General features: G+C 46.1%; 4 protein-coding genes across 6 annotated transcripts; 3 read left to right on the top strand and 1 right to left on the bottom strand.

Annotated features, from left to right (window-relative positions):
• The first annotated feature begins 1,556 nt into the window (after window positions 1-1,556).
• On the top strand, window positions 1,557-6,036 carry LOC127766238 (protein MALE DISCOVERER 2-like). 3 transcript variants are annotated; one of them, XM_052291345.1, is made up of 12 exons: window positions 1,557-2,257; window positions 2,355-2,471; window positions 2,801-2,861; window positions 2,983-3,126; window positions 3,194-3,295; window positions 3,412-3,494; window positions 3,575-4,030; window positions 4,369-4,559; window positions 4,644-4,776; window positions 4,854-5,011; window positions 5,212-5,397; window positions 5,514-6,036. In XM_052291345.1, the coding sequence occupies exons 1-12, from the start codon at window positions 2,122-2,124 to the stop codon at window positions 5,769-5,771; spliced, it is 2,025 nt and encodes a 674-aa protein (XP_052147305.1). In that variant the 5' UTR covers window positions 1,557-2,121; the 3' UTR covers window positions 5,772-6,036. The 3 variants fall into 3 exon arrangements, with proteins under 3 accessions (XP_052147305.1, XP_052147296.1, XP_052147287.1); XM_052291336.1 differs by having other exon boundaries at window positions 1,558-2,257; window positions 2,355-2,487; window positions 2,790-2,861; window positions 3,412-3,476; XM_052291327.1 differs by having other exon boundaries at window positions 1,558-2,257; window positions 2,355-2,487; window positions 2,790-2,861.
• A 3,313-nt stretch (window positions 6,037-9,349) lies between these two features.
• Window positions 9,350-11,287, top strand: LOC127780225 (CBL-interacting protein kinase 5). The gene has a single exon (XM_052307159.1). It carries the CDS (start codon window positions 9,692-9,694, stop codon window positions 11,075-11,077), a length of 1,386 nt encoding a protein of 461 aa, XP_052163119.1. The 5' UTR covers window positions 9,350-9,691; the 3' UTR covers window positions 11,078-11,287.
• A 4,944-nt stretch (window positions 11,288-16,231) lies between these two features.
• On the bottom strand, window positions 16,232-18,160 carry LOC127780214 (putative CBL-interacting protein kinase 13). Its single transcript, XM_052307154.1, has one exon. The coding sequence runs from the start codon at window positions 18,082-18,084 to the stop codon at window positions 16,549-16,551; it is 1,536 nt and encodes a 511-aa protein (XP_052163114.1). The 5' UTR covers window positions 18,085-18,160; the 3' UTR covers window positions 16,232-16,548.
• A 1,858-nt stretch (window positions 18,161-20,018) lies between these two features.
• On the top strand, window positions 20,019-23,003 carry LOC127768686 (uncharacterized). Its single transcript, XM_052294318.1, has 5 exons — window positions 20,019-20,188; window positions 20,289-20,387; window positions 20,484-20,567; window positions 20,683-20,856; window positions 22,366-23,003. The coding sequence occupies exons 1-5, from the start codon at window positions 20,090-20,092 to the stop codon at window positions 22,570-22,572; spliced, it is 663 nt and encodes a 220-aa protein (XP_052150278.1). The 5' UTR covers window positions 20,019-20,089; the 3' UTR covers window positions 22,573-23,003.

The following is a 23,003-nucleotide window of genomic DNA, read 5'->3' as shown; positions in this document are numbered from 1 at the left end:
TAACATCAGTAAATCCCAACTTAGGGGGAAAAAATTATGCTAAAAATGAATTTCCTGATTTGATTTTGCGGAAATAACTAGACTATGCCCTTATGTATACGTGGCTCTATCATTGGCAGCAGGGATGTATACGTGGCTCTATCATTGGCAGCAAGGGCGAAGCTAGAATTTAGGGTTTAAGGTGGCTGGTCACGAGACTAAGGGGGTGTTTGGGAGCCTCTCTCCAAAAAAATAAGTCTCTACCCTAAGGACTTATTTTTGGTCCCAAACACCCCCTAATATGTTGGGAGAACCTATTGGTGGCTCGGCAAACAACAGAGTGGATGTGTGGTTGGCGTCATGTCACGGTGATCAAACGCAGAGGCAAAGAACGAAGACTCACATATCATGATTCACATATCAACCGATTACCGGCTCTGCACCTATGGAATGGTAATCTTCATCCCAATCAGTCGCCCGCCCCTTCGCATGGCATGATCAGAGTCTTGGAGATTCGGTAAGGCAGCAATGCCATGATAGCGAGACGCAATCAGCTTCGTGATGTCAGTCGTCGGACGAGTGCGCATCATGTGCCAAGCGGTGTGGCATCGTACACCAACCCGTGAATATGTTATGCATCTCGCTATCTCTCCTTGTCTTCTATTTTCAGTTTTGGGCTGCTAGTATGGAGTAGATTTGCAAGGCTTGTATATGATACGGATCGTCATCCCTTTTAGGGTTCCACCATATATATACCTCTTGTAAGCCGCCATGTGGCGTTGTAATCTCACCCCGATATAGTGAAGATATTTCGATGGCTGACGCTCATGGTTTTTTCTCTCTTACTTTAGGAGGGTTTTCTACGTTAAATCTCGTGTCTTCTATGATTGATCTTTTGTTCTTTATCGTTTGTTTGCCTATCGTTTCCTAACAATTCCTCACGTTTTGCAACGAAAATTACTAAGCAATCTTCAATATAGTCATTATTTTATAAACTATATGGTATTTCTATATTTTATTTTAATGTACTTATATAATAACTGTAAACGGTGGCGGAGGCAGCGTGGGGGCTGGGGGGTCTTTAGACCCCCTACCCCTAATGAATCATTAGAACCCCATTAAGACCCCCGTAAAATTTAAATCCATATATCTATTACAAGAGAGAGATAAAATAGACTTTGTCTGAGATTGTTATAAGGTCCAAAAGGCTGAGAAGCCCCACTATAATTTTATCCTGGCTCTGCCATTGACAATAAAAATTTCTTTATTTTACTCCATCCGTTTTGAAATGTTTGACACCGTTGACTCTTTAGCACATGTTTGACCGTTCGTCTTATTAAAAACTTTTGTAAAATATGTAAAATTATATGCCTACATAAAAATATATTTAACAATGAATCAAATGATAGGAAAAGAATTAATAATTACTTAAATTTTTTAAATAAGACGAACGGTCAAACATATTTAAAAAAGTTAACGGCATCACACATTTCGAAACGGAGCGAGTATATAGTTACATAAATACCATATCCCTTGGCTCCTTGGAAGGGATACCCATGGCCGAAATAGTCCGCCAAGGCAGCGGTTTGGCGCGCGCGGCGGCGACGGGCGCGCGGCCCTTGCCTCCGCCTCCCCCTAACCCCGATTCTAACCACCTCCCGCCACCTTCGCGCGCGAAATCCCCCCCACCACCCCCTTCGCGCCGCGGCCCTCGTCGTCGTCCGACCACCCGATCCCGACGAGAACCCGTCCACGTCCATCTCCGCCGCTGACAACACCAGCTCTTCGCCGACGCCGCCGCAGAGACACCGTCCCGGCGCGGGCGAGGCGACCCATGGGATCCTCCGGCGGATAGCTCGGCCTCCCTCGGGGCTTTGCCGGGCTAAGCCAGCGCCCGCGGCGTCGTGTCGTCGTCGTCGTCGTCGTCGTCGTCCTCTTGTGATCTTGTTTTCCCGGCGTCGTGACGAGGCCGGAGAGGAAGAGATCGACCGGAGCCAGCGCCTCTGCTCGCCGCGGTTGTTTCGCTAAGCTTCGTCTGGTTCTTGATTCCCTCCCCCCACATTCTCGGCCGGAAGAGGGCGGCGGCAGCGGCGGGTGGCCGCCGGGCTGCCATTGTCCGGGAGGCGCTCCTCCCCCGTCGCCATGGGTGCGCGGTGGGGGCCTCGCCGCGCCACCGTCGGGCCCCACCTCCGCGACGCGCTGCGTCACCTGCTCTTCGTCTTCCTCGTGCTGCTCCAGGCGCAGGCGGGGCGCGGCGGCGCCACGCTCAACGGCGAAGGTAACGGCCCCAGAGGAGCAGCTTGCCATGGTGGTGGTAGGCTGGTAGCCGTGTTGCTTGGTCTGACCTCCCATGGCGTCGTGCTTCCTGCGTGCAGGAATGGCGTTGCTCGAGCTGAGGGAGAGGGTGGAGGCTGACCCCCATGGCGCCTTGCGGGATTGGGATCCGGCAGACGCCACGCCCTGCAGATGGTCCGGCGTGCATTGCTTTGACGGTAAAGTTGAGATTTTGTAAGTCTGTTTTTCTCTATGTTTTCCCCCAATACAATGTCTCCTGTGTAAGCCACTAAATTAGTTTTTTGTTCCTGAAGCTCCAAATTGAATTGATGTTCGATGCATTTCCATGTGAAAAACGTAGTTAAATGAACTAATTTCGATGATACCACAATTGGTGGTTTTTATGCAGGAAATGGTTTGTTCTTTGTCATTAGCATGACTGTTCAAAACCGCATTTCTTACTACGATGTTTCTTTATCCTGGCATATTGATGTTCTTAATTGTGCATATGAGTTCTTATCTGTGTGAACATGTAGGAACTTAACAGGCCGAGAATTGGTGGGAACTCTCGCACCTGAGATTGGACGTCTTCAACTTTTGAAATCTCTGTGAGTGCTTAGAACTGTATGGATGATCTGAACTTAGTTTCTTTTCAGCTAGTTCAACGGATTATGCTCTGTGGAATCCACGGGTTGACTGATATTATTCCTACTGGTTATGCTTACCCAGCATACTTCGAAACAACAATTTCCGTGGGAAAATTCCCAAAGAGTTCGGAGGGTTAACTGCCCTTGAAGTACTGGATTTGAGCAGCAACAACTTGGATGGAACGATTCCAGAAGAATTAATGGCAATGCCACTGCTCAAGCAGCTGTAAGTCTAATTGGGTGCTTCACTCTCTGCTAGTTATTTCGTATAATGAGCAATTATCATCTGTCAGGTCACTTCATGACAATCAGTTCCAAGATGATATCTCTTCTTTGCACATTCAAGATATATCTGATGAGCAGGCAGGATGCTTGAGCAGAAAATTAGGTTGCTGGTATGTGGGCTATTTTGGTGTTACCTTTTCAGTTGCTTATAGCCTCCTAATCATTTCCATTTTTTTTTAATTTCTAAAGGTTTTATCTCACCTCCTAACAGATCTTTATTTTACAGGGCGGGGTTTAAGGATTGGACTTCTTTCAGTGATCTCCGAGAGAAATACTCCACCAACCTAGCAAGTAACCGCACATTCAAAAGTTGTATAAATAATCAGCCTTTCTTCCTTTTGTTATGCACAGCATTAAACATTAATTTTACATTGTTTTATGTCTGTCAGGTCTAGGCGAGCCACACATTATGCAAAATTTGCAGTCCTTTGCAAGTGCCGTGGGCCGCAGGCTGCTCGGTGAAGTTGGCAATCTGCCTGCCCTTTCAGGGAATGATGCTAAATCTTCTGGCCCTGTAAATTCAGAAGAGATCCAAAGGGCTATTGATGTTCTCTCTTTAGGGAGTGGTTCATTCTCTGCATTCCCAAATTCAGAGGCCGAAGTTCTGGAATCAGCTGTAAATACTGATGCTGCTGCAATGCAGTCTGTGGCAGCAAATCAATCAACCGATGAAGTGTCTGGTTCAAAGCACAGCAAGTGGGCATATTTTATGATAATTCCAGCTGCCATATTGCTGATTAGCCTGATTGTGGCTCCAATCTTGGTCTGGCGGAAGCGAGGGCGTGCGGCAATAGGACCTTGGAAAACGGGTCTAAGTGGCCCACTTCAGAAAGCATTTGTAACAGGTAAACATTCTTATTATCCTATCTGCTTTTATGGTTTGGGAAGTAGATACATTGCATGCAGAAAAAACAGGAACTACCTGCCAAGTACAAATCTATCATCTATAACAAAATTCGCATAGTTGCATAGCTATTTTGCATTACTCTTATAGCCTGACAAATTTTCAAGGACCTGCTCACCTTTTGTGAACCAATTAATATTTAAACTGCTCGATTTTCATATTTGGAACTGGCCCATGGTCAGTTCAGGAAGTTATTTGGATTTCTTTTTTTATTATTATTATATTACAGAGTCTCTAGGTAATGCAGTTAATCTTCTGTATGTAAATTGTTGCATTCAGGTGTTCCAAAGCTAAACAGACCTGAACTCGAAGCCGCTTGTGAGGATTTCAGTAACATAATCAACACTTTCCCTAGCTGCACCGTGTTCAAAGGGACATTATCTAGCGGAGTTGAGATCAGTGTTGTTTCCACTGCCATTTTGTCGCTCAAAGAGTGGCCTAAGAGTTCAGAGACATGCTTCAGAAAAAAGGTCCATGGCTTCCTACATGTTCTAGTTGGAGCAGTAAATCCTTCAATGCTAGATCTTCGCTAATCCCCTGATTTGCTTGTGTAGATAGACACACTATCAAGAGTAAACCACAAGAATTTCATCAACCTCCTAGGTTATTGCCTGGAAAATCAACCCTTCATGAGAATGATGGTGTTCGAGTATGCTCCAAATGGCACTCTCTCTGAGCATCTCCACCGTAAGTTGTTTTATTTTTTCATGACTTCCTCACACATATGGAAACTATTCTGCTCATTGAATGCGCTTATTTTGCAGTCAAAGAATTTGAGCATCTGGACTGGGCTGCAAGGATGAGGATCATCATGGGTGTGGCATACTGTCTCCAATACATGCACCATGATCTCAATCCACCTGTTGCGATAACCGACATGCGCTCCGACACAATTTTCATGACAGATGATTATGCTGCCAAGGTACAGTTTCAATTAGCTGTAGTGATCTCGGTAACATATGTAGTGTTGCCACTCATTTGAAGCAGCTGAATTGCGCATCTAATTTGTTGCGCAATAACATGTCATTTGGCATTACGACACAAGGTTGAATTGATTAAAATGGATGATTAACATGACCCTTCCCTTGAGCTAGTGTGATGCTATGTACTCTTCTTGTGCAGATTGCTGATGTTGGTATCTGGAAAGAAGTCGCCATAAAAGCAAAGACTGCAAAGGAGGATAGCAGCAGCCGTTCTGAATGTCCTCCTGATATCGCGAGCAACGTCTACTGCTTTGGCACGCTTCTGATAGAGATCATATCCGGAAAGCTCCCTGAAGCAGACGACCAAGAATCCATGTGCAACTGGGTAAAATCATGCAAACCCAAATAAACTCCAAGAAAACCCCAACTCTTCTCCTCTTTAAGAAGGAAACTTGATTTCTAGCAAAACACAATTCCAAATTGAATCTCCCTTTGCCACAGGCCGCTGAGTATCTGAAGGGCAAGAGCTACAGCAAGCTCGTCGACGCGTCGCTGAAGGAACACAACGCCAACGAGCTGGAGGCCGTCTGCGAGGTGATTCAGGAGTGCATTGATCCCGACTCAGATCAGAGGCCGACGATGAGAGACGCCACCCGCAAGCTGAGACAAGCTCTCAACATCTCGCCGGAGGCAGCGACGCCGCGGCTCTCGCCTCTCTGGTGGGCTGAGCTCGAGATACTCTCTGCAGAGGCAACCTAGTAGATTGATCAGTAATGTATACTGTTGCTGGTGAACCAATACTCGCGGCAGCATCCCTCTTCACAAGGCTAAAGGAAAAAGCCTGTTTATGTGCAGAATTCATGTTCTTGATCCTATGAAAAAAATGTCGTGTGACAGATGTGCAACTATTGGGTCTAATGTGCATTGATCTTTACACAAGAATGGAATGTGATTTGTATGAATATTTATAAGTTTGATCAGTGTAAAAATCAAGCAAGTTCGCTGCTGTTATTCCATTAACTTGAAGCTAATCAGCAAGATAAGATAAAATGAAATTGTTGGAGATATGGCTCTTCACAATTGAAATAAAGTAGATCCGATAAAAAAAGACCATAGATACAAGAACAACATAATTTATAGGGACATCTGTGTAATGTGCATAAATAGTGTGTATTATATAATTTAGCACTACCTGGATCAGGAAGTGGCATGAAAAGTGAAAGGTCGCTATGTACTTAATGAAAGTACAGCATTTTCACAGCGGCATGATGCCATAGTTTAGGATTGTTTTGGTTGTGTACCCCAGTGTGTTATATAAGATCATAAGATGTTCTTTTTATTTGATTATGTTCGTGCAATACACCCATAAAGTAGTTTAAATATACTTGATGCATTACGATTGCTTTTATGCCTGATTAATATAGGTACAAATTGATAGATAGATGCTGCCTGTTTTGTACATTAAAAATGCAAACTTAAAGCAAAAGCCAATCTTTTTGGACTTGAAAATTATTAGCTGGTCAATGAGATGCCTAAAAAATTTCACATGGGATATAGTCGAATTAAATTTGAAAATATACTGTTCATTCAATTTTTTTCTCAGGAATATTCGGGATGCAAAAACTTGTGCAGAAATATACCATCAGTGTCGCACTTCCGTTGCGCAAAAATGACGTGGGGATCACGTCACGGGCGGTATCGTGCAGCGAAAGTGTGAGATCGTGCGGTCTCGCGGAATGGAAGAGCGAGACCATTCGGTCTCGTAGAAGCAATCAGCGACATTGTCCAATGGGATCCATTTAATTAGTGATTAATTACTTAATTAACAATTAACTAATAATAACTGGTGATTAATTATTTTGATTAACAATTAATTAATTATTAATTAATCGCTAATCAGGATAATTAACCGCTAATTAAAACGGCAAGGCATGGTGTCGCTCTTTGCTTGAGCGATAGCGTTGATTGCTTGAGCGGTATCGCTGTTTGCTTGAGCGAGACCGCGCGGTCTCGCACCAGAACCGCGTGAGACCGTGCGGTCTCGCAATTTCACTGCGTGATACTGGTCGCGACGTCATTTCCACGTCATTTTCGCACAATGATTGTGCGAGACCGATGGTATTTTTGTGTAAAAGATTTTGCATCCTGAATATTTCTAACAAAAAATTGAATGAATAGTATATTTGCAAAGTTAATTCGGATATAGTCGTCCATGTCTGTATATCTATTCAATATATCATAGGGCATACAAGATACTACAAACTGTCTCCTAAAGAAGGCAAAAGCACTTGACACCAATATTTGAAGTTTTTAAATTTCTGAATAACCAGCATACACTAGTATTTGCATGCTGCTCACGACTGTTTCACCAATACCAATAATGCTAATCCAGTGTCTGGCAAATTCCCTAACCAATGCATGGCTCCGGCTTTCTTACCTGTCTTTGTTGCTCATGGAAATCAGGTACAATTATTCAGAAAGCTACGTGGTTCCATCACAAAATTCATGTTAATTTTGAGAAATTTCAGATTTTTGGATGTCTGAGTTCAGGTACAACTTGTGACAGATCATATAAACCGCATGTTTGCCACATGGAACGACCCTGACGTATAACTGTAACAGATTAATGATTTAGTTTTGTGATAGTTTGATCAAAGTATCTGCAGTTTTGTGAAATTTACTCATAAAAAAAAGTAGAGATTTTAGGGGTTTGTAATCATCCCGTACATGATTGATAAAAAGTGTGCATACTGTTTTTTTTTTCTTTAACTATTGAAGAACAAGTAGTTGTTGATTGGGTAATCAAAGAAAAGTTCAGCTACTTGTCCTAGCAAAGATGTAGTAGTAATACTCTCTGGATGGTACAGTTTCAATTATTTGCATGACTTAACTGAATGAAGTTTACTCTGACAGAGATACCTGTTCCAATTCAAATTAATGCAATTTATATCTAACTGTTGCCAAATAAGATTGAACGCCTGTTCTTTTCTTATCCGTCTATCCCACATAATCATGTTAATCATATACCAATAATACATAATCTGCATCTGTCAAATTTAAACCGATCATGCCAAATCGATTTTCTTGATGTGACAGGTGTAATCTGTCAAACTTAACTTAAAAGCCTCCGAAAAGTCACATGCAGATGAGTATCTGGCTCCCTGTAAATTAGTCATGCAAATAGCCTGTGCTCTTGATATAAGTGGATTTAGCATTGCTTGAACTGTGGCCTTTGGCAAGCCAGCAAGCTGTGACATATTCTACGGCTAAAACTTGTTAATTATTTACTTAATTCATCTACCTATTTCTGAAGGTAATGAAGGGTCTCATGTACACGATAATCGTGTTCAGAGAACGCCAGAATGGGACGGATTGGAAGCTAGCTAAATATCTGAAGGTGACTAGTAGAAAGCTGCATTTTCTGAATTCATCTGTGCCAATTTACAGCCAACCAAATGTCCCATTTTCGCTCACCGCGTGTATCCTGCGAGAACCTTGACGTTTGTGGCAAACTGGCAACCTAACCGTGAGGCCTACCTTGGCTCGTACACCCTGACGAGTTCTTCTCACAAAAAATGAAAAAAAAAAGTTTCGAATTCAGCACAGTGCATGATTGGTTTCAAATATGTACTCCCCCGTCCACCTTACAAGATGTCTTGGCATCTCTATCTTTCGTGTTAGATTCATTAACATCTATATGAATTTAGATACATATGTAAAGTATATACGTAGATCCATATATAAATCTATTCAAAATCCAAAACATATTATAATATGAAACAAATGAAATATAAATCTATTCAAAATCCAAAATATATTATAATATGAAACAGATAAAGTAACTTTGATAGACACAATATGATACAAATACACTGACAAAACTGAGTGAGCAAGGTTTGGTATTAGTCATGTGCACATAACACTAGAGTTAGGTTAAGGTCTTTAATGACAGCCAAACTCTGCAGAACTTATTTTTTTTGTTTCAAGAGGATGCAGAAACATATCTTGACACATGCAGCTCTTAAAAGAAAATCTAAAAGTAACATGCAGGGTGATGCCATGTTATTAGGTTTGCCACATGCAGCTGAATGATACGGTGCCTGCAGCTGCACCCAGAACACGCTATCAATTGCCACAAGTAGATCGTAGAGATAACACCTCATCCATTTCATATCTGAAAGAAACCAATGATAGATGCAATTCAATCACAGTTCACATAATTCATTTTGCAGATCCCCATCATGAAAGACACATGTATTAACTACATAGAGGATGTAAAGGTGTAACATGGATGAATTTAGAGCGCACCACTGATCCTACAAATAGCATACAAAACTACAGCCGCTCAACACAAACACCTGGCCTATTTTTAGGCCTCCTCTTCCATCTCCAGAGAAGTGAGCCCCAGCCTCATGTCACAAGGGAAGCACTAGCCACCATAGAACTATCTCTCTCTTTTTCTCCTTCCTCCTAGGAGGATCCCAAATACACCAATCGTGTCTTGGATTTTCCCAAACACAGCGCGCACTCTCGCCCTTCACCTCTCCTCCATCTCACCCTTCCATTACATGGATCAGGGAGGGAGGAAGGAGGCCTGAAGTGGCGCAGAGTAGGCGCTTGTAAACAAATCCCCCCATTTGCTTCTTTTGCACTGAAGAATCCCTGAAGAATCCAGCAGGATGGAGAAGAAGGCGTCCATCCTCATGAACCGGTATGAGCTCGGCCGCATGCTCGGGCAAGGCACCTTCGCCAAGGTGTACCATGCACGGAACCTTGCATCCAACCAGAGCGTCGCCATCAAGGTCATTGACAAGGAAAAGGTATTGCGTGTCGGCATGATTGACCAGATCAAGCGAGAGATCTCCATCATGCGCCTCGTTCGCCACCCCAACATCGTCCAGCTGCACGAGGTCATGGCCAGCAAGAGCAAGATATACTTTGCAATGGAGTATGTCCGGGGTGGTGAGCTCTTCAGCAGGGTAGCCAGGGGGCGACTCAAGGAGGATGCTGCGAGGAAGTACTTCCAGCAGTTGATAGGGGCTGTGGACTTCTGTCACAGCCGCGGTGTCTACCACCGAGACCTCAAGCCAGAGAACCTCCTCGTCGACGAGAATGGCAACCTCAAAGTGTCGGACTTTGGGCTGAGCGCCTTCAAGGAGTGTCAGAAGCAGGACGGGCTGCTCCACACGACGTGTGGCACACCTGCATATGTTGCACCAGAGATAATCAATAAGAGGGGCTATGATGGAGCAAAAGCAGACATATGGTCTTGCGGTGTCATACTCTTTGTTCTGCTTGCTGGCTACCTCCCATTCCATGACTCAAATCTAATGGAGATGTACCGGAAGATAAGCAAAGGTGATGTCAAGTTCCCACAGTGGTTCACTACTGATGTCCGAAGGCTTCTGTCCAGGCTGCTTGATCCAAATCCAAACACTAGGATCACCGTTGAGAAGCTAGTTGAGCATCCATGGTTCAAGAAGGGGTACAAACCAGCAGTGATGCTATCACAGCCAAATGAATCAAACAACCTCAAGGATGTCCATACTGCTTTCAGTGCTGATCACAAGGACAATGAAGGCAAGGCAAAAGAACCAGCAAGCTCTTTGAAGCCAGTGAGCTTGAATGCATTTGACATCATCTCCCTCTCCAAAGGATTTGATCTGTCAGGCCTGTTTGAGAACGACAAAGAGCAGAAGGCAGACTCACGGTTCATGACACAAAAACCAGCATCAGCAATAGTGTCAAAGCTAGAGCAGATTGCTGAGACAGAGAGCTTCAAGGTGAAGAAGCAGGACGGACTGGTGAAGCTCCAGGGATCCAAAGAAGGGAGGAAAGGGCAGCTCGCGATCGATGCGGAGATCTTTGAAGTGACACCATCCTTCTTTGTTGTTGAGGTGAAGAAGTCTGCAGGGGACACGTTGGAGTACGAAAAATTCTGCAACAAGGGCCTAAGACCTTCTCTCAGGGACATCTGCTGGGATGGTCAGTCAGAGCATCCATCACTGGCACAGTCATCAACTCTGACTCAGTCCTCTAAGTCAATCTCGAGACATGCCATTTAAGTGCAACCTCATAAGAGATGCAGTAACAATCCATTTTCCTCTCTCCTTTTCCCTTTCATCAAAGTGCTGAGCCTGAGAGTATTCTCACTTGAGCATCAGGCTTAGGGCTCTTTGATGATAATTTTTGCCAGTTTTCCTTGTATAGTAGCAGTTTGTCTACATGGATCTCCTGTTCTTTCACCAATAGAAACAGGGAGATTGACAACAGCATTCTTTTAGTTTTTATTTGTTGCTTTGGGACAAACATACCATCACCTGCAGAAAACAGCATTTAGGAAATTGAAACTTAATAGGGTAAAGAAATCCATTAATGACAGTAAAGAAATCTGTTAATGACAAGAATGAAATGGTAACTGACATGGGAAAATTGTCAGAGAGGACAAAATGAAGGATAAGTAAGACCCACCAAAGCATTCCAGGATGTCATCTTGTGAGTTGAGCACTTCCTAGTCGTTTTGATGTTCAAAATGGAATACTGACATATGAAAGAAAGAAAGAAAAAATATTGATGTGTAGAAAAGAATATTCCGAGGATGCTGGACTAATTATCTGGCTTTAACAATTACATGTTACTTCAGAATTCAGTAGAACCAAGATTAAACAAGAAAAGGATATAAAATGGTGCAATTTACCAAGTTGTTCACCTAAAATAAACAAAACCACTTAAGCTGACAAGATTATTTCCATTATCCTCTGAAATTCACCATAACTGCTGAAAGAATATACTAAAGCAAGGATCTGAAAGTTTCTTCCATCATGTGATTGATGCATAGTTAGATAAATTATGGAACCCTTACATATCAAGAAATCCCAGTTGCCTGAAAATTCAAGCCCTGTCATCATGGAATATGGTAATGATGAGCAAAGGGCAGACAAAAGGATATCCTACTTAGCAAATCTCTTCATACATATACAGATTATTAGGAGTAAACTCTTCAAATGCAGAATCCTTCTTTGAGACACCAAGTTACACCTTACCCATATAAGTGGCCCTGAGCTGAATGAAACCTAAGTATCTAACTAACTATCAGGCAACATGGATATACAAAAGGCCTAACTGCAAGAGCACTATAAATCAATTTTTATCAGTCAATATCAATGGTTTGATAAATTATCCTCCACATTGAAATAGCAGAACAGTGAATCAGAACACTGAAGAAAACAGCACTGGCATTTTTTTTTGTACCATTAAAAGCTAAAGAACAATGGAACAATGAACACAATTCATGACTCCGTAGGAAAGAGAAGTGCTAATATTATCATACCACAGTCGAGTTGGCAAAATCAACCTCAAAGCATTTGCGGTATCAAATCACATGGCAAAAGAAAATGTTATTCCCGACGAATTATGTTATCAAAGATTCATGACACGTTACAAACAGCAGAGCTATCGTCTTCCCCCTATAGGAGTGTCCAGCATCACCCCAAAATCCCTAACCAGCGAAGACGGGGCCTCCTCAGGGCTTCGCGGCGGTCGCCGGAGCGGGGTCGGCCGCTACCACCGCCGCCGCCGCTGCGGCGGCCGCGGCGGAGGCCTCCTGCTTGCGCTCGTAGTCGCGGTACGTGTTGATGGCCTTGGTGCAGATCACTGGAGACGACGAAGAGACGCGGGCAGCAACCACCAAATGGTCAGAGCGTCTGATTAGCGCGCGCGAATGTACGCGGGGAGAGGGAAGGACGGCGTACCTCCGGCGCCGACGAAGCAGAGGAAGCGGAGGAGCTTGGAGGAGGCCTCGCCGGCGGGGGCGGCCATGGTGGTCGGCGGCTCGCCGGAGTAGATGGATTCGGCCGAGGGGAATCTCAAACTGGGCTTCGTCTCTCGGCTCCTGTGGAAGTGGAAGTAACCATCCGACTATGGGCCATGTGGGCTTCAGGCCCATTAGTACATACTACTAAGGAGACACGTGTTAAATTGGAATAAGTTCACTCTAGGTCCCTAAATTTGTCGCCTAGTCTGATTTTCATCCTTAGTCCAGAAAACCGGATACAACACATCCCTCAACTTACAAAACCGTGCACAAGAGGTCCCACGGCAGTATTGTGGCCGGTTTTGGATGACGTGGCACATACGTGGCATTGACCGTGGCGCTTATGTGTCAATTGGATCCGAAAAAATAATAAAAACCGTGGGACCCACATGTCAGCTACACACAAAAATAAAAAGTGGGGCCCATGTGGTCCCACATATCATCCCTCTACCCCACTCTCTCTCTCCCCCCTACACTGCAAAAGGGCAAGCGACGGTGGGGCAGCGCAGAGTGGTGGGTGGAGCGATGGCGGGCGCCAAGCGCCAGGCGGAGCAGAGGGGCAACGGGTGGAAACGGAGCGTCGGCGGGGCGGCAGGCGGAGGGACGGCGGGCGTAGGGCGCCGGGGGAGCAGAGGGGCGGTGGGTGGAAGACGAGCGTCGGCGGAGAGGTGGGCAGAGCGACGGCGGGCGCCGGGCGCTAGGGGAGCAGAGGGCGGCGGGTGGAAGCGAAGCATCGGCGGGGCGGTGGGCGGAGCAACGGCGGGCGCGGGCGCCGGGGGAGCAGAGGGGCGGCGGGTGGAAGCGGAGCATCTGCGGGGCGGGGGGGAGCGACGGCGGGGGCTCTTTATCCCGGCAAGGGGTTGTCGCCGTTGCCGCCGCCGCTTGGCGCGCGTTGGTCAAGGCGGCGGCCATGGACGCAAACAGTAGGTGGTGCAATCAGGCGCTGACGTCGGCGACGGGTTTTCCCCGAATCCACCTCCGTCGTCCGCCATTGACGAGCTCGAGCAGCGATTCACCGCCGCATTTTCTTTTCCCTCCTTCCGGTGCACGGGCGAGGAGTTGTGGTGGTGGTCGGAACGAGAGGAGCGGCACACGGCGGTGAAAGAGAGGAGCGGCGGCCGGCGGGCGAGAGGAGCACCACGCGGCCGGCTTCCCTGCCGCCTCCTCCCCACCTCACCAAGGTTGCCGTCCGCAGTCGATTGAGGAATGTGCCGCCGCCGCACCACCGGGCGGCGCCACCGCCTTCACCATCTCCAAGTCCAGCCGAAGGCCGGTTGGGATGCGCGACGACGCCATCAACACACCACCAAGATGACCGGGACCGGTGGCGGCGAGGGTGGGGGAGGAGGGGAGAGGAAGGCGGCGGCTTGGAGGTGGAGTGCGGCGGTGGCGCGTGAGGTGGCCGAGGGCGCCGCCTCGCCGAGGTCGGGAAGAGGAAAGTAGAGAGGGAGAGAGAAGAAGAGATGAGTGAGGATGAGGAAGAAGAGAGGTGAGACTGACATGTGGGACGCCACGTGGGCCCTACCATTTTTAAATTATTTTTTTGTGTGTAGCTGACATGTGGGCCTACGGTTTTTATTATTTTTCCTACATATAATTGCCACGTATGCGTCATGTCAATGCCACGTGGGACTGAGACCTAGTCAAACCAGCCACGTAGGCACCACGTTAGCCAAAACCGCTATCCAAACTGCCTTAGGACCTTATGTGTCCTGTTTTCATAAGTTTGGGGACGGGTTGTACCCGGTTTTGTGGTTCAGGGACGAAAATCGGACTGAGCGACAAATAGAGGGACGTAAAGTGAACTTATTCCTGTTAAATTTGGGTATTGGGCTTCCTAATGCATAGAGTAGTACATTGCTACATGGGCCTGAAAAGATATTACTCCCTCCTTTTTTTTAATTGCATGACATTGTTGGCTTTTTGGTGACAATGTTTGATTATTTATTTTGTTCACAAAATTAGTATAAATATATAAAATATAATTTAAAGTAAAAATTAAATGATACTTATGTAATTTTTGAATAAGATAAACGAGGAAATGCCATGTTCGAAAGTTAACAACGTCGTACATTTAAAAGTTGTACATTTAAAAAAGAGATAACATTATTATTACAAAATAGAGAAATTCATTGGTTTCATTATATTTAAAAACTTAATTTGATTTATTATAATTATTTATATAACTATCTTCTAAAGTAGTTTCAAAATTTGACGATGTCTCCTTAAAATTATAGGAATTTACATATAAATTTCTTCAATTCCCCAAAAATTTTCCACAAAATTCCTCTATTCCTTCGATGCCTAAGTATAGCAATGTAAAATTGCAAGCTCACCCTTCAAATTCTTGAAGTAGAATCAACTCGAGCGGCCTTCTCAGCGCAAAGTCCCGATGTGTGCGCAGTTTTCCCCTCTCTCTCTCTCTCTCTCTCTCTCTCTTTCTTTTTTGTAATATAAAAAACGCAGGCACCAACCTAACCTCATCTACTTCATCCAGTTCCAGAAGTTGCTACTACGAGTAGTAACCAAGTGACCAATCCATGAAAAATCAGAAAATGAACCCATTTAAAAATGCAACCCTGCTGGCTAGCCACTAGCCAAGAAACAAGGGCAGATCAAGCGTACTTGTTGGACAATACACCACTCCAGTGGGCAGTGGCAGCTCAAAGTCCGAACTGTATCTTAATTTTTCCGTTAAAATATTTGAATCCCCGACGTAATTCGCCATATAATAGTGATTGGCCACGTTAAATGTTAACATCTGTCCTGTTTTTTCTCGACAAATTACGTAACGGATTTCTCTTCTTCCGTGACAGTACGTACGTGTGCAGACGCAACAGGAGTTTAGCGGAGAATCAGGTAAACAAAGCCAAAATATGGGAGATTTTGGTGACCAGAAATGTCAAATTTGAGCCAACGTGTAACGGACAAACATAAAGACAGTGATCTTCTGGCTGCTTCGTCAAGATTGTTTAATCAATGGACAGTTTGATAAACTGAAAAATTAATTCTTGGTCCATATGCTTTGGCCTTGATGTGAAGCTAAAAAAATATTGAAACTTTGCAATTAAGTTTTTTCTTTAACATCGTTTTGATAGCTGTCCCGAAACTGAGAGGTTGTGCACCACCAATATTTTTGGGTTCTCTTCTCTCTCTCTCAAAGAAAAAACATTTTTTTGGGTTCTTTTCTTTTCTAGGTTTTATTGTCTCTGCAGTTGAAGCTGCTGCTGCATCACATTCTGGCATTAATTTCCCAAAATAAACAGCATTATGAATTTATGATTCACTAGTCCTTGTGTAACACTCTGACACTCATAACTATTTCCATTTTTCATATCTGACTCTTTCATAAATCATGCAAACTTGAAAAAAAAATGTCAATGAATATTGTGTTTTGTCACGAATGAATCGATTGCATTTCCATCTCCAAATACACGGTGAACACATCAACAACAACAAATCTCATGGTTTACAGAGCTATAAATATACATGTGGTCTCCTAACACTCAAATTAAATAATTAATTAGGAGTACTATACTACTCTACACACAGAAACACATTTCTCATTGCAAAATCAATTATTTTGTCGTGTATATATACACGTATATATATACTTCCTCGCATACGTGCGTATATATGTACGTACATAAATTTCTACGTACATATGGACAAGCTAGGAACGTGCAATGCATGCACGCCGTACGTGTCGTGTGCCGGCGACGGTCAAAGGCTCCGGGAGAGCTCGCCGGAGTCCTCCGGGCATGGCCGGTCGTCGCAGACGAGCTCGCGGAGGCTTGGCTTGAGCCGCGCCCGGAAGAACTCCTCGTACTCGGCGGCGCCGCCGGCCTTCCGCCGCACCTCCACCACCACCAGCTCCGGCGTGAGCTCGTAGATCTCCGCGGCCACCGCCAGCGCGCCGTGCTCGCCCTCGCGTGTCCCCTCCATGCTGATCGACCCGTCCTCCCTCTCCCGCACCGCCATGCCCGCCGCCGCCGCGGCCGCCTCCAGCGTCGCCACGATCACCTCCACCGGCGCCGCCGACACGAACCTCGCCGTGTGTTTCTGCTGCTCCGGGATGCTGCCGGCGCCGGCGCCGCCGCCGTCGTCCTGATCGAACAGTCCTGAGAGGTCGAACCCCGGGGAGAAGGAGATGATGTCGAACGCGTTCAGGCTCGACCGCCGCCGCGAGCTCCCTCCCAGCCCGAATCTCCCTTCCAGCAACGACGGCGCCGAGTCGCACGACGTCAGGCTCCCGGCTTTTCTTGGTCGCGTCGGAGCAGCGCCGACGTCGCCGCCGTCCACTGTCCGCGGCGTGTCCGGCGGCGAGGTGGGCGCGTCGACGGCGGCGTCGTCGTCAAGTTCGAAGCAGGTGAAGGTGCGGTCGTCCTCGACGCGGAAGGAGAAGCGGCGGAAGCCGATCTTGAACCACTCGTTCTCCATGATCCCCTCGGCGGTGGCGCGGCGCTGCGGGTTGGTGACGAGGACGCCGCGGAGGAGGCGGATGAGCTCCGGCGAGAACCACTTGGGGCAGCGGAAGTCGCCCTTGTGGATCTTGCGGTACATGCCGGCGAGGTTGCGGTCCTGGAAGGGGAGGTAGCCGGCCATGAGGACGAAGAGCACGACGCCGCAGGACCAGAGGTCGGCCCCGGCGGCGTCGTACCCGCGGCGCGACAGCACCTCCGGCGCGACGTACGCCGGCGTGCCGCAGAACGTGTGGAACAGCCCGTCGCGCCGCATCCCGTCCGCCACCGCGGAGAGCCCGAAGTCGGACACCTTGAGGTCGCCGGCGTCGTCGACGAGGAGGTTCTCCGGCTTGATGTCGCGGTGGAACACCCCGCGCGCGTGGCAGAACGCGACGGCGGACACCAGCTGCTGGAAGTAGCGCCGCGCGTCGGCCTCGGGCAGCCGCCCCCGCGCCACGCGCGCGAACAGCTCGCCGCCGCGGACGTACTCCATGACGAAGTAGATCCGGAGCTTGGTGGCCATCACCTCGTACAGCTGCACGATGTGCGGGTGGCGGACGCGCCGGAGCACGGCGATCTCCCGCTTGATGTGCGCCGTGAGCCCCGACTTGAAGATCTTCTCCTTCTCCATCACCTTGATCGCCACCTCCTCGCCGGTGGCCACGTTGCGCGCGTGGTACACCTTGGCGAAGTTGCCCTGCCCCAGCAGCTTCCCGACCTCGAATCGCCCCAGCAGCAGCGGCGGCTTCTTCGCCTCCTTGCCGCTGCCTCCCTTGCTGATCCCCATCCGCGCCATTGATGATCCAGCAAGAACGCCACCACCACTAACGAACAAGCTTAACACAAAATAATGGGAGGGAAATGGAGGAAGAGAGAAGATAATGGAGAGGGGCGCATGCTTCTTTATATAGAGTTTTTGAGTGTGTTTTTGGAGAAGATGATGGAGAGTGTGCTAGGCTAGCTGCCAGCTTGCTTAAAAAAAGTTTGACTTTAATTCATTGGTGATATATTTTTTTCATTAATTAATTTTCCTTTAGAAAAAATATTGAGTGTGTTAGACAGCTGCCTAATTTGCACATTGGTGATGTGGTTGTTCTTGGACCGTTCGATGTGGATTGTGGTGATATCCTGGCCGTTGGTTCTGAGTAAGGATATATGCCACTTCATTTGGTTGGTGGACTGGAGGGTTCTTTCTCTTTTTCTTTCTGATTTTTGTGTGTGTGATGACAATGTTTCTGAATTTGTCTGTGCTGAGTTGGACTGGAAAGTCGGTGCAGTATGACATTTTCAACACTTTACGGGCACGTTGTTGCTATCCTCCACGTAGGAAAATGGTTGGTGGGAACCACTTACTGGCATGTTTGCTAGATGCCACCTGTATGTACTGGTACTATTTAAACTCTTGTAATGGCCACAACATTTTTGTTTTTTGAAGCAGAAAATGTACTGAGTTTGAGCAACATAAAAGCAACACAGTCCTGACTACATAGCGAAATATAAACACGCGCCATCGCTCTCTTTCATTGTTCAGGAATAATTCTCTCAATTCAGCATGGAAAAGCATTAAAATTTTCTTCCATTTTTTGGTGTGTACATGTGGCACGCGTGCTCATATGTGATTTTAACTCGAGAGAGCGTCAAATAAAACGTATGTTATATATTATCGAACTTGCGACTGGAGTCCAATAAACAAAAACAGTGCCCTTTTAGTTTCAACAAGGTCACTGATCTCCTGGAACGTACGTAGATGAAGAAATAATTCCAATTGTCAAATTCTCATTTCAACCCTCCAAGAGTCCATGGGGCAATTCTTGTTGAGTGTAAATACAAGTAATTAACCCAATCTCCTTAATTTTTCCAAACACACGACCTTAAGCCTCATAATTTGGACAATCACAGCAACTACTTTTTCGTAGTGTTGCATGCAAGCCACGATGGAATGATCTAAAAGCTTAGAAAAATGATACGGGAATTGTTCTGATTGATGTTATTAATATTGGTTGGCACAACTATACAAAAGAAAACTTCAATATCTGATAAACAATTTTGCAATGCCCGTAATACCTCATGATATATAAGAGGGAAAATGGATAGGGAAGAAAGTGTATGTCCAAGATTTAGTGTTACACGTCAGATCCAACACAGAGATCGGGAAAATATCAAAATATAGCGTAAAAATGAAGAGTGTGACCGACACTACTAATGTCCAAAAACAATTTTCCAATTTCTGGCGTATTAATCTGGGTTCTCCAATCTGAAATTATGTATTCTAGCTTAGCTCTTCGGTCAAATGCAAACTGCATTCTTACACTGAAAATCTCATGATTTTTTTTTTGATATAATAGCAATCCCATGATTAGTGCTGCATGATTCCATATAAACTTTTTTTTTTGGGGGGGAGGGGGGAATGCTATTCGGCTAGCTTTATTGATATGATAAAATTGTTACATCATTTGCCAGATGATTCAGAACATAGCCAGGGGGTTCATCAACCCAAATACAAGAAAGCATTTTGTATAAACTTTATTAGATGAGCAATATAAGTTTCTAGTAATGGCACACAAACATGAAAGCATTTTGTTTCTCCAAAAAAAAAAAACTGAAAGCATTTTGCTTTCAGTGGCTTTCCTTTACATTTCCAACACTGAGCCAGGCCCGGCCCGGCCCATAAAGACTCCCTTGGCTTATTGCCTTCTTCCATTCATTGCACTACACGCAGTCCACAGACGCTTCCTTCGTACGCTTCACCGGAGTGGGTGGAGACGAGACGCGAGCAAACCCAAAACCCTCGCGGCGACGCCATGGCCGCCGCGCTCCGCGCCGCCCTCCGCCGCCGCCACGCTGCCTCTTCGCCGGTGGCCCGCCTCCTGCCGTACTCGTCCCCTGGACCCTGCGCCAAGGTATGAGCCATCCCCCCCGCCGCCTCCTCGCGTCGCGTTTCGCGGTGATCACCCGACCAAAACCCCTCCCCAACCCCCCCTAAAAATTTCTTGCTCCCAGGGCGGTGGCGCCGCCTCCACCCTCCACGCCGCCACGCGCGGCGCGCCCGCTCCGTCGATCCAGGCGCCCTCCGTTGTCCGCCGCTACTGCTCCGCCGGGGTAAGCAGCGACCTCGACCTCTTCGCCGTTTCACCTTCCGTAAGCTTGCTCCGCTGCTGCTGCTTGCTTGCTGACCGAAATTGCACTTTTTCGCAGGGAGGATACGCCGCCGTGCGCCCTGCTCGCGGCGCCTCCCCGCTCCAGGTACCCTCTCTGGTACGCCGCTACGGCTCCACCACGGTAAGGTTTCAAGGTGGCCACATTTAGTGCCACTACTCACTGAATTCTGAGGTGTGTTCTACATATTGACTGAATTCTGAAGCCGCTAATTAACCGAGAAATGTTCCGCTTACAGGGAGCCACTGCTACCGCCACCCCTGCCGCTGGCGTCCCTGCCCTTCACCGTGCATCTCCACTTCCCCTCTTTGTGCCCCGCCGCGCATATGTTTCACCCCGCCGCCGCCGTGTGTATTCTTCTGAGGAGTATTCTTCTGATGAGTATTCTTCTGATGGGTATTCTTCTGGTCAGGTAACCACAGATCCATCCAAGCCTGTGCTTTTTGTCTTAGTGTTAGTCCTTGTAGGAAAAGCTGTTTGGGCGTAATTAGCCACCGCTTGTTACATTTGATCCAAAGCCAGTGATTTTATAATATGCGTTGGAAACTAATGCCAATAAACGTGTGGTTTGCATAGAATTTGCAATCACCATGCATGTTGAGTGATAGACCGATGCATGCACTTGGTTAAAAAAAGGAGCAAGCACCAATCTCCACAAACCCAACTAAAATATGCATATTGGAGCTTGTCTGATGCCATTGGCCTTAAGCATGAACCACCAGAGCCCAGAGGCGTCAGTCAGACGACCATGGTTCTACCTGCCATTAATTTGGAACGGATGGCTTATGGAAATGGGATTGTGTGTGGATACAATCGCCTTGCGGTATGTGTTAAAATTGTTGTACTTGGTTTGTATGGTTTCGGTTAGGCCATTTTTGGAAGCCATGAATAATGTTATTAACGAGAAAATTGTCATATTTTACTTCTAAACAAAGGAGACCACTGAAAATCCTCCCCCCACTATTTCAAATTTATCTATGAGTTTCTTGGTCTCTTGAACATCCATCATACATGGCATGCACTCAGATAATCCCTTTCTGCTATTTTGTTGATCACCTGGCAATTAGAAGCAAAGAACAGTCCGGTATAGGCTTGCATTTTCCATGCAAAGAAGGTTTCTATAACATCCAGCTCATACTGAATCAATGATTACCTTTTTCAGTGTTTGGTCCACATTGTTCACTATTTAGGTGTGATAGTGCTGTGCCCATGTGCCATCACAAGTTTTTCTTGTTGCTGCTTATCCTCATAGTATCTGGTGTACTCCCTCCAGTCACAAAAGAAAGTTGTTTTGAACTCTTCAAAATCAATATGATATTACATGTGTTATGAGAAACTAGGATATATCATTTTCATATGTTCAAAACCTATATCGTAAATGATATTTATGGTCAAAGTTAACGTGTGTTGACTCGCACTCTAAAACGATGTTCTTTTGTGATCGGAAGGAGTATATCGTGGCATCATGCAGAGGCTGCTAACCTTCTCTCTTGTCTTCTAACTGCTTCCAGTGGTCCAGGCCATATAGTTACATTTATTAAGTATTTCTAAATCAACACTTAAAAATTGAAAAATTGCTAAAAGTGAGTTGAACTCAGCCGTGCAAGTTGCTACATTCTGTGCATAGCTAATAACCTGCAAAATAACAGCTCCATGTCACCATCAGCTCATTGTCCAACTGCAGCAGGAAGCCCATGGGTGTGGGATCAGCTAACTGTAGGTAAACATAGCTAGCCCTGGTCATTCTTGAAAATCCAAACGTTCCTGAAGCTAGAACTGGAGTGGACCATTCTGCCAACCCTGACTTATGTTTCTTTTGAGAATACCCTGAGTTTGTTTCTGTCAAGCCCCTAGATGCATGCTGTTGAGTGATCCTTATTGCTCTCAATTTCAGACCACATGACGTAGTGTGTTTTTGCAGGAATACAAGTATGTGGAGGATTGCCAAGTGGCTAAGGTTATGGATCATCAACTCAGAAGGATTGAGAAAGTTGAGGCTGGACTAAAGCAGCTCGGGTGGTTCCAAATTATCACGGTTTCATTGCTGGGATTAGTTACATATCAGTGCCATTCAGAGGTTTCCCGTCTCGACAAGGAAGTCGCTGCTCCAAAGAGCGAGAGCCCGTAGACTCAAGAGCAAGGTCCCTGCTGATTGTTCCATTGATGATTAAGAAGAAGACGATCTCGCTTGATGCTCATGAAACCTAGTCTTGCCAAGTGTTTTGCACTGTAGTTTCGGCCACTTCATCTACTGATTGATAGCCGTAGTTTCTGATCGTTGTCAGTGTAGTTTGCTGGTGCTGCGCTGCATGTTTCCATTTTGATTCGTAACCTGATTAAACCCTCAATGCCCAAACTTGGTGTTCTGTGTCCCTTTGCTTGATGCGTGGGCGCGTTAACTTTGGTATCCAGCTCTGCTGTACTTTCTTATGCATGATAAACCTGGGATGTTTCTGATGTGAACTGGAAATGGACTATCATGGCATTCATGTAGTGCACTTCGATTCTTCAGTCGACACAAGTTAATGCATGTTCTTTTATGAGGAGCACGCTCCTACA

The sequence above is a fragment of the Oryza glaberrima genome, chromosome 1 (assembly GCF_000147395.1).
Source record: "Oryza glaberrima chromosome 1, OglaRS2, whole genome shotgun sequence".
NCBI lineage: Eukaryota > Viridiplantae > Streptophyta > Magnoliopsida > Poales > Poaceae > Oryza > Oryza glaberrima.
This window is presented reverse-complemented; position numbering and strand designations above follow the sequence as displayed.

What these genes read in the sequence shown, in the direction of transcription:
- LOC127780214 (XM_052307154.1), bottom strand. Translation starts at nt 18,084, where the DNA reads ATGGCGCGGATGGGGATCAGCAAGGGAGGCAGCGGCAAGGAGGCGAAG.
- LOC127780225 (XM_052307159.1), top strand. Translation starts at nt 9,692, where the DNA reads ATGGAGAAGAAGGCGTCCATCCTCATGAACCGGTATGAGCTCGGCCGC.
- LOC127766238 (XM_052291327.1), top strand. Translation starts at nt 2,122, where the DNA reads ATGGGTGCGCGGTGGGGGCCTCGCCGCGCCACCGTCGGGCCCCACCTC. An exon ending in TCTCTCTGAGCATCTCCACC is followed by an intron (nt 4,777 to 4,853) that starts GTAAGTTGTTTT and finishes CTTATTTTGCAG; the next exon opens with TCAAAGAATTTGAGCATCTG. An exon ending in CAGATGATTATGCTGCCAAG is followed by an intron (nt 5,012 to 5,211) that starts GTACAGTTTCAA and finishes CTTCTTGTGCAG; the next exon opens with ATTGCTGATGTTGGTATCTG.
- LOC127768686 (XM_052294318.1), top strand. Translation starts at nt 20,090, where the DNA reads ATGGCCGCCGCGCTCCGCGCCGCCCTCCGCCGCCGCCACGCTGCCTCT. An exon ending in GCCGCTACTGCTCCGCCGGG is followed by an intron (nt 20,388 to 20,483) that starts GTAAGCAGCGAC and finishes ACTTTTTCGCAG; the next exon opens with GGAGGATACGCCGCCGTGCG. An exon ending in GCCGCTACGGCTCCACCACG is followed by an intron (nt 20,568 to 20,682) that starts GTAAGGTTTCAA and finishes TTCCGCTTACAG; the next exon opens with GGAGCCACTGCTACCGCCAC.